Source organism: Metopolophium dirhodum, chromosome 5 (assembly GCF_019925205.1).
Source record: "Metopolophium dirhodum isolate CAU chromosome 5, ASM1992520v1, whole genome shotgun sequence".
NCBI lineage: Eukaryota > Metazoa > Arthropoda > Insecta > Hemiptera > Aphididae > Metopolophium > Metopolophium dirhodum.
In genome coordinates, this window is record NC_083564.1 from 22,797,578 (window position 1) to 22,808,095 (window position 10,518).

The 10,518-nt window shown below is 27.4% G+C and overlaps 2 protein-coding genes across 4 annotated transcripts; one reads left to right on the top strand and one right to left on the bottom strand.

Annotated features, from left to right (window-relative positions):
• Window positions 1-259: 259 nt before the first annotated feature.
• On the top strand, window positions 260-3,514 carry LOC132945135 (uncharacterized). 3 transcript variants are annotated; one of them, XM_061014791.1, is made up of 8 exons: window positions 260-383; window positions 483-727; window positions 803-1,016; window positions 1,096-1,850; window positions 1,914-2,057; window positions 2,131-2,459; window positions 2,517-2,713; window positions 3,130-3,514. In XM_061014791.1, the coding sequence occupies exons 2-8, from the start codon at window positions 551-553 to the stop codon at window positions 3,417-3,419; spliced, it is 2,106 nt and encodes a 701-aa protein (XP_060870774.1). In that variant the 5' UTR covers window positions 260-383; window positions 483-550; the 3' UTR covers window positions 3,420-3,514. The 3 variants fall into 3 exon arrangements, with proteins under 3 accessions (XP_060870774.1, XP_060870773.1, XP_060870775.1); XM_061014790.1 differs by having other exon boundaries at window positions 509-727; XM_061014792.1 differs by having other exon boundaries at window positions 261-383; window positions 517-727.
• A 140-nt stretch (window positions 3,515-3,654) lies between these two features.
• On the bottom strand, window positions 3,655-10,184 carry LOC132945137 (oxygen-dependent coproporphyrinogen-III oxidase). Its single transcript, XM_061014793.1, has 7 exons — window positions 9,721-10,184; window positions 9,366-9,534; window positions 9,097-9,290; window positions 6,248-6,392; window positions 5,372-5,645; window positions 5,140-5,309; window positions 3,655-4,316 (listed from the first exon to the last, which is right to left on the bottom strand). The coding sequence occupies exons 1-7, from the start codon at window positions 9,801-9,803 to the stop codon at window positions 4,221-4,223; spliced, it is 1,131 nt and encodes a 376-aa protein (XP_060870776.1). The 5' UTR covers window positions 9,804-10,184; the 3' UTR covers window positions 3,655-4,220.
• Between the last annotated feature and the right edge of the window lie 334 nt (window positions 10,185-10,518).

Genomic DNA, 10,518 nt, shown 5'->3' on the forward strand with positions numbered 1-10,518 from the left:
TTATAGATTATAGGAATAATTTCAAATATATATTTAATTATTGTATTATAAGATTTATGCCATATTTTATGTTAATACCTATATTAAATAGTATAGGTACCCATTCAAAATAATTAATTATAATTCTTAACCACGTTTATGGATAAGATAATTTATACCGTGGTTTATATACCTTACTTAATAGTTATCAGTAATTATCATTAGAATGGTAGATAACCATTTTTACCGCCAATTTTTATACTTGATTACAGAGTATGTTATTTAATTACTATAATTTATTATAATCTTAAAATATAATTTATTTATTTTACTCATTCAATTTTCAAGTTTCAACGCTTAACACAATAATAATTTCAAGTTATACTTATAAATTATAATGATAGGTATATACATTTTAAAGTTTTAGTTAATATATTTGTGTACCTATTATACTTATTAATGTTAACGATTTTAATATTTTATTATTTTATATGCCCACATAGGTGTATTTAAAATAATATTTTGTTAGTTTTATAGAATTTCATAGATTCATTCAAATTGATTTAAAAAAATGATTACAAACGATGTTGTATCATCATCGTGTGATTTATTCAGAAGAGGAAAGTTTACAGATTGTTGCGACCTTATTCAATTACATATTGATAATTGTCATTTAAAAAATATTACTATACATGACGAAGTTGAGTTTATTATACTTAGAAACAATTTACTTGTTTGCAATTCTCTGGTATGTATCAACTTTGCATATTGAAATTTCAGAACAATTTGAATATATTTTGGATTTATTTAACTGTTTGTGTAGAGGATTTTACCAGAAATTAGTGCTGAATATGTTGGCAAGATGACTGAATTCATAAATATTTCTCAACTGTATTTATATGAGAAACATATTCCATTGGAACTGCGGATCAATTTCATTTATAATACTTTGCACTGGTACTGGTTGAAACCAGCTGACATACCCGATTATTGTTATAATACAATAATGACATTAGTCAATGAATCCTTGCACGAAGGTTGGTATTTTATAACAAATATTCATAATTTACTAATCAATTCTATACTAAAATTTAATAAAATGCTAACCATTTTCAGTATTACACGAAAACGGAAAAAGTACTGTAAATTTAGGATCACATGTCGGCAACGAACAAGATATACTTAATAGCCTTGAATGCCTATCCAACGGGTTTCTAGGTTTAGAGCCAATACTGGTTGTTCAATGTTTGGAAATCTCACAGATATTACTATTAATTTTTTTATCTCGACGTAGTTTTACTTCACTTTTAGTACATTTTACGATGGAATTGATAGATCAAGTCAAAACTATAATGAGTGCTTTTAAACTTAAAAAACCAACGCATGTTGCTAACTGTTTTAAACTAGGACTTTCAAAAATCAATGTTTTTCTGGACACAGAGCACATCAAAACAATAATTATTAATGGGCATGTGTCTTTGTGCATAAGACACATTTTGGAAAATCAACATCCACAAGCCTTGTCCACACTGAATACAATGGACCAATACTTGAATCAAAATGATGAAGTTTTTTGTTTGATGTGCTATTTAAAGGCTCTTGCAAGTTTCAATTTAGAAGAACTTGAAATTACATTATGCTATTTATCACAAATGGTTGAATGCCTGATGGAACCTTTTATTAAATCAAGGTGTTATTTATTGCTCGGAAGAACTCATTTAAAAATGGGTAATAGTGATTTGGCGATGCAGTCATTAGAGAAATTAAAAGGAACAGAGTTTAATAATATAATGGCTTATTACATGTCACAGCATTACGAAATTAATGACATGCAGTTTATGCAAATGGTGGTGTTGGAACAGGCTATTAAGGTAATGTTAATCACAATATTTAAAATACAATATATTATATTATAATTTAAAGTGGCTGTTTAGGGAGATTTTGATGGACGACATAGAGGGTACGAAGAATTATCCAACAGTTACACTACAAAGGTACTTATTATTTTACATCCTCAGCCGGACTTGACTAAACGGCAATTACTTTACTTGGCAGCAAAAAAAAAATATGAACACACAGTATGTATTTTTTTAAATTGTTATATTTATCCACAGATACGTCATACTGATCATTTTAAATTATTTTTTTTAGAGTTATAATCTAGCAGCTTCTACTTATCTAAGTCTTTTAAAATTGGACGAGGTTGATCAATATGTTTCTGACTTGGTGGCAATTCCACCAATGTTTATGCTTAAACACGAAGCGGCTGTAGCTCTGTTAAAAGCTCATAAACAAGAAGAAGCTTTTAAACTGTGCCAGTCCTTGATTGAAGAATATGAACCAGGATACAGCATGTGGAAGAGTGGTTCATTCTGGGCCGATGAACTGAATGATTACAATTTTAATGTAGTTGGAACTATGTTATTGGCAGAAACAGGTTTCAATAAAAATACCGATATAGTTTTGGAAGCACTAAACAAGTAGATTTCCTTTACCTAATTGTATGGATATTCTTTTTATAATATTTCTGATTCAAGGTCTTTCAATTGTCTGTATGCTAAAATCAGTTTCGATTGTGCAATGGAACCTAGTGACCATGTAGAAGAAAGTATAATAACTTTGCGACGGATCCTCATAGGTAAAATATTGTTACTTAAAGCAACAGTTTTGAGTAAGTTAAACAAAGAAGAGGACTGCGAAGCTGCATTCAAAAAGGCACTTACATATAATGCTGGTAAATTTAAATATAAATCTGAGACGTAAAACTAGTGAACCTTAACAATATAAAGGTTTAAAATAAATGTAATATATAATTTATATTCATTGTATATTGCTTTAATTTTCTTATTTATTTTTATGACTGTATAGGTATTTTTTAAAAATAAACTAAGATTAAAGTGTTGAAATAACTACGATAGATAAAATATTATTGTCATCTCATCTATATACATAATATTTTAAGTTAAAAAGATGAATGTAATTTGTAAAATACAAAATTTACATACCTGGTAGTATACAAGAAGAGTTCTGTTATAGTAAATGTAACAGGAAATGTACCTATTATTTAAACTCATGATAAAGATAACAAATTCCGTTGTTATAATAATATATTATTCAAGTAAATCTGTAGAAATATTTTTTTTTTTTTAGGAGACGAAGATATTGTGTATTTATATTCAAAATGGTTGGAACATAAAGGGAAGTTATTAGAATCAATGAAGGTTCGTGATCAATTTGATCGAAACAAAGTTAATACAATTACGTGTGATGATATTGTTATGACTTTCGTCTTGGAAAATAAGCATGACCTTGAAGACACAATAATTGGGGGAAATGTTATGGATGACTTGTTTGCAAGCACTGATGATAAACCTATGGACATAGACAATGAAATGGATCCAGCTGATGATGATATTTTCAATAACTTGTTTTTGGACTAAAAGAAAATGTAAAAAAAAGATACTACCTGGAACTTAACATGTATTTATTAATTTTGGTTTGTAATTACTAAATAAAAATGTTTTTGGGTTTAAAATGTGAAAAGATATTTTTTATAATTTTAGTTGTCCATAGTTACACAATTATACATTAAATGATATATAATATACATATTGTAGCACAGGATAATTAGTTTCACAGTAGCACCCTTTATCTGATTTTTTTTTCAGTTTACTGTTATGTGTCAAGTTTACTATCCATACAAATAAACTAGATAATTATGTGTATAATACACTCATGAATTTAAATTATTTGTATGACAATAAATTATAATGGCGTTGAATGAAACCTAATAGTACAACCTGTACAACCTTATCATATACGTTTGATTTGAATTCATTTAATCCAAACTTTTTTGAATGAAGGTTTTCTTGTTTGGCTTAAATAGTGGTTTCAACCCTTTGAAAAATATAATGTAATAGATTTATTCTTAAAAAAATAAATTTAATAAAATTACTTTACACCAAAAGTGTAGTAAGTAATAACTTATAACCTAAAAAATATACTAATATTTAATTTTTAAAACACCCTCATTATTAACAATAATAAAATATATTATGTACTTAACTATAGTAACAATATTATAAAAATACAATCATAAAATGGTAATACAGAAAAACGAATTTGAAATACTATTCATCAGCTAATAATAATATGCTCCTTCTGAATTGATTCAAATTTTAAATTTTAAAATGATATTCTCTACAATATTAATTCATTTAAATTTAACTTATAAGGTTATTTTACTCAATTTTAATCCAATCTTTTGGATTTTTTAGAACTTCTGTTAATTTTCCTTCTCTACTTTCAGGATCTGGATTGTGCATATACTTCCAGTTCTATAATAAAATAACAAATTTTATTGAATTTATTATATAAATATAATATCATGTGTGCAACAACTACAATATAGTTTATAGATTAGTTATATTATATTGATGTATATGTTATACAAATTTAATCTACAACACATTATTAAATATTAATCACTATGTACTTTGAATATCATGTATTATCGTAATTATATGTTAATCAGTATAAAATTAAGAGAACACTAAACCCACATGCGTTGTCTCCGTCTTACAAAAGCATAACATAGCAAAATGTACATTCTGAATAATCCATTTAACTCTATTATGTTTAATATTGGAATGAAGTAAATGTTCATGTTGTATAATTTTAAAGTAATAATATTATCTAGTGAATCACATAGGTTTTTTTAATATTTTAATTTTAAGGCAAGTTATGAGAATTTAAAAATGTTAAATTGCTTGAACACTTTACAATGAGCATAACTCCCTTTAAAATTAAAATATACTTAAAAGCTATGAGATTCACTAAATAATATTCTTATTTGAAAATTTGATATCACGACAATTTACTTTAATATTAAATATTACAGAGTTAAATGGATTATTCAGAACATACATTTTGCTATGTTGTGCATTTGTAAGACGGAGACAAGTAGACAACATGTGTGGCTGTAGTGTCCTCTTAACAAATTTAAATTTATAATATGTACCATGCCTAATACATCATTATTTAAATACTTTACCATTTTTGAATTTATCTAATAGGAGTTATTAAAAAAAGACACCTTACAATTTTACTATTTTAGATAATTAACAAGAAATTGAAGACAATAAAATGTTACAAACTTACCGCACTCAAGGGAAGTGACATAAGTATACTTTCATATCTAGCTCCAGGCGTGTAGAGACCAAATTTTGTACCTCTGTCATATATCAAATTGAATTCAACATACCGCCCTCGTCTTAGCAATTGCCATTCTCTTTCTTTGTCATTATACAAATCGTTTTTGTGCTTTTGTACTATGATAAAAATATGGTTATATTAAATATTCTATACAATTTCATAATTAAAAGCTAAATACCTAATGGTAGATATGAAGGGATAACTGCTTGAGCGCAACTCTTTACAAAACTAAATGTGGATGGAGTGTCCAAATCGTCAAAAAATATACCACCTACTCCTCTTCGTTCTCCTCTATGTGGTATATTAAAATAGTCGTCACACCAACGTTTAAATTTAGGATAGTACGCTTTGTCATGTTGATCACAAGCATTTTTTAATGAACGATGAAAATGGACGGCATCTTCTTCATTCAGATAATAAGGAGTTAAATCAGTACCTCCACCAAACCACCACTGTAATAATTAACACAATTAGAAAACTATAATACTTAATGATTTAATTATATTATATATTATAATTATGACGATTAATAAACTAATCATAACTTGATAGAAACATAGATTATAGAATAAGCTAGGCTGTGAATTGAATGCACTAAAATACCAAGAAGTATGCACAAAAGTTAAAAAAACTATCCAAAATTCTGCAAAATAAAAGTAACATAAATTAATTCACAATTATATATATAGATTGTAAGGTATACTAATAAATTATACTATGCTTTTGTTTATAGTAATATTTAGAACTGATAAACTTTTTATAATAAAATATCAAGAGTATTAATAACAATCGGTATATAAGACCAAATTTATAACTATAACTTTTTTTACCTAATAGGCAAGAAAATTATTTAAACAATAAATACTTGTACACTCGTGTGCAGTTATATTTTATAAAAGTTTAAAATATCAAAAACATTCAAAATATAATATCATATAAATTTCCAAATTTGTATTTCACTTATCTTGAAAAATAAGAATGAAATTCAGCGATATCCAAAATTATTAAATTAATAGCTAAGATGATAAGTAATAATATTTCATTACAAATATACCTCTATTGTATTATCAGGTAGAGTAACTTCAAAGTATCGATAGTTAAAATGTATAGTAGGCACATAGGGATTGCGCGGATGTATCACTGCACTGACACCTGCTGCAAAGAATGGAAGTATTTGGCCACCTTTAAAATTTTTACCTCTGAAATACAATAAACAATAAGTTAAAGAAAATAAATAGATTTACAAATAAAGCTTAAAGATAATAAGTTAATTGTATAATAATTTATAATTCACATTATTATAATGTCCTCTTTGTGGGGTAACATATTTTCTGTATACCATATTATATAATAAACCAGTTATTTGTTAATCAAATACTTAATTAAAAATTAAAATGTTTCAACCATAGATAATGATATATAAACATTATATTATATTATGTATGGTTAAAATGTTTTATATGTGATAAAATATACTAAGTTATAACTTGGTTTCTATAATAGTTAAATTTAAATAATGACTTTCAGAGTTGTGTATTTATTTTGTAAGTGGTTAGTTGATTGCAACTGTGATTAAAATAAAAATGAATATAAAAACAAACAAACAATAAGATACATTTCTATTCAAAAAGAAAAATGGGCCAAGTACTTAAATGTCTAAAGTTTAACTGGGATACCAAACAATATTCTTTTGAAATACAAGATGTAGGTATGATCATTTATTATAGATAGTATACCGTGTGTCCCAAAAAACAGGGGCCACTTTACCACTCATTACCATGTAAATATTTTTCAATTCTGTTTGCGGGACATTAAACTAGACTAATGGATCGTAAATTTCTATGACTTACAATGTTTTTAACTCGTGTATCTTGCGCATGCGCAATAAAACTTACATTTTTTTAAATGGCAACCTGTAATTTAAATACCATATTCGGGTTCATTGATTTTTTTCAAGCCATTTTGATGTATCAACTTGTGTCTTAAACCCAAAATTGACTAAACTAGAGCTAAGTAGAATTAAAAAAATTTAATGAGAAAAAACAAACAATGAAAATTATTATTATTAAACTAATTAACTATTTACTATTGACACATGACTCTGATAATGAGTTCCATAATAACTAATATAAAAATAGCTAATGACATTTTAATAGTTATAGGTAGATAACAAAACTAGAAACACCAATGCTCTTTATTATTTTAATAGATGGGTACTTAATTATAATTCTGATGGAAACAAAAATACACTTCTTCTCTTTTGGTTTCAGCCAATTAAGACCATATGCATTTTCATAATGTGTAATAATAAAATAAGATAAATAGTAAATAGTTAATTAGTTTAATAATAATAATTTTGATTGTTTGTTTCATAGTGTTTAGAATAAAAAAATAAGTACATACAGTTAGAAAAAAAAATTAATTAAATTAAATTTTTAAATTTTTTTAATTCTACTTAGCTCTAGTTTAGTCAATTTTGGGTTTAAGACACAAGTTGATACATCAAAATGGCTTGAAAAAAATCGATGAACCCGAATATGGTATTTAAATTACAGGTTGCCATTTAAAAAAATGTAAGTTTTATTGCGCATGCGCAAGATACACGAGTTAAAAACATTGTAAGTCATAGAAATTTACGATCCATTAGTCTAGTTTAATGTCCCGCAAACAGAATTGAAAAATATTTACATGGTAATGAGTGGTAAAGTGGCCTGTTTTTTGGGACACACGGTATTATAGTACTATTTATAATCAATGGTACAACTAACACAAATATTCTAAGTAAAATAATACTTTAGTACAAACTTTTATTGAGCAAATCCTGCAATAATACAAACAAAATATACTGTAGAATAGCAGTTCTCAACTGGTGGTCAGTTACCAGCATACCACTACTGGCATAGGCTTATAGGTGTACGCAACTTTGAGGAAAAAATGAAGATTATAATTAATACAAAAGGCTGACCAGAACTGCAGAAAGTATAAAATATGTTGCTATACTTTGTAAAACTGAGTATTTTAAGAGTTGACCATAGAAAACATGACTAGAACTTTAAAATGATTTCTTATTGATTCTGATTTGAGATTAAAAGTTACCAATATGAGCCAAATATTGACGTTCTTGGCCTTTAAAAAAACATCAAGTATTAATTTATTTAATTCACATTATTCAAATAATAATTGAATATTTTACATATTGAGCAATTAATGTTTTATCATAGTTGTTTTGTTCTTAATCAAAGCTTTTCTTTTAATCATAGCCCATAGGTAACTCAAAGGATTATCTTTCGTTAACAGCTAATCTACCACCATACTCAAAAATTTTAAACTTGATTATTTGAGATGTTCAAATTCATACTCAACATTTTCTTCCATCAAAATTTCATTAAGAGGGTGTCAGCACACTATTTGTTTTTCTCTCTGACCCACGGGCAACATACCAAATTTACGTTTAGCAGAACCAATCATGTGATGTTTCTTTTAATTTAGAGTGAATACGTCTTTTATAAGACTTTAAGTTTAGGACACAGTTGTCGCTACATTGGATTTTTTTAGGTATTATAATTTATATTAAATTAATAAGCATTTTAAAATTGTCATATTCTACAAGCTCATAACTTATATAAAAATTAAAATATCATAAAATAGCCAACGTAGTGACACAGGTTATGTTCTTAACTAACAAATTTGATGATAGGTGAATACTCTAATACTAAAAGTAACAATACAGGGTTGGTTCTTCTGAACATAAATTTGGTATGTTGTACATAGGTCATGGAGAGAAAACAAATAATGTGCTGACATCCTCAAAAGTTTGAGGTATTTTTGAAGGATTATAATATTATTATACATTGAATAATATATTTTTACAAATAGTACATTATGCATTTTATTTACAATTACCTAGCTCTCATCTGATCGATTGCTCTGGGAGGTAAATTACCATGAACTACAGAAACATTAACACCAGCTTTTTCAAAAACTTCTCCTTCCTGCATTACACATGTAACTCCACCACCACCTTCAGGTCTTACCCACCGATCTACTATAAATTTTACTTTCGGTTCTTCTTTTTCAAGTGCTCGACAAAATTCAGCCTAGAAAAAAACCCAACTTTTTAATAAATAAGTATATCTACAAAAAATAACTTGCATAAATTTGTAATTAATTACTTGTATATTCATAATCATAAGCTCCATGATTGTTTTCATATCTTCAGGTCTGCTTTTTAATGTTTGTGAGTCTGTAACAGTGTCTGCCATGAATTTGTCAATAGCCAATGATTTCGCCGCTACCGTACTGTATGATATGCCAAGCGCAATAAGTGTTCCAGGGATTAATCTACAATTGATGAATATTACAGATTATTATAATAAAGCATATTTCAGGATTATAATTTTTTTTAATTGTTTCTATAAAACACATTTAAAACTAAAAGCTAGACAACAAAGTTCTGATCTCAGTACCAAATCTTATGTTATATCAACTCTTTGCGACCTAGACGAATTATTTTTTACAAGCACTTGCCGAAATTTGGTGTCATCCTTCATCTTTAAGCATGTCGCCGTGTAAACCGTCTTCATGGTGGAAGATATGATTTTCAATATCATCGTTTCGACGTCGTAAGTCACGTATGCCTATTATACAATTATTAAAACACAGCTCGAAACGCAACCTCTGTTCCAGAGTACAAGAACTGTAATTAAAAAAAAATTCTCGTGAAAGTTAAGTACTTATTGCTCATTGGTCTGTCACTCGTGACAGTATAGACATTCTATAATAATATATAATACTATTATTATAGTATGTCACTATTGTCGCTGTCACGTCTCACGTCCTAAATTATAATACTACAATCCGTGCCCGGAATCCCGAGGTTCAAGACGTGCACGGTGCGTACGACATAATATTATGTCAATATTGAAATATTTCATGTAATTGTGATTCGTGTTATCCCGGTCATGATAAAGGATATTGATAATGCCGCGGGCTCGTTTCGAAAATTACTAATCACTGATACTAGCAATCTACTCCACCACCACGACCGCGGTCTTAGATTATTAGACCACGACTGTATAGCGGACTACGTGATTTAAATCACGTCATTATACAATAATTATTCTGTGACGTCATGAGCTGCAGCTGCTGGTAAGAAGTAAGAAGAAGAACACAGACTTCAAGAGAATAGTCTGTGGTAAGGATGTAAGACGATGATATAATATTATATTATACTATAGGTACCTATAATGTATTATAGCATTATACTATTGGTTATATATATTATATAATATATAGTAATAACCTGACATATTTGTAATATCGTAG

Coding starts and splice junctions, on each gene's coding strand:
- LOC132945135 (XM_061014791.1), top strand. CDS start 551: ATGATTACAAACGATGTTGTATCATCATCGTGTGATTTATTCAGAAGA. Junction 728..802: donor TACTTGTTTGCAATTCTCTG/GTATGTATCAAC, acceptor CTGTTTGTGTAG/AGGATTTTACCAGAAATTAG. Junction 2,714..3,129: donor GGCACTTACATATAATGCTG/GTAAATTTAAAT, acceptor TTTTTTTTTTAG/GAGACGAAGATATTGTGTAT.
- LOC132945137 (XM_061014793.1), bottom strand. CDS start 9,803: ATGATATTGAAAATCATATCTTCCACCATGAAGACGGTTTACACGGCG. Junction 9,291..9,365: donor TTATGATTATGAATATACAA/GTAATTAATTAC, acceptor GTTTTTTTCTAG/GCTGAATTTTGTCGAGCACT. Junction 4,317..5,139: donor TGTCACTTCCCTTGAGTGCG/GTAAGTTTGTAA, acceptor ATTTTATTATAG/AACTGGAAGTATATGCACAA.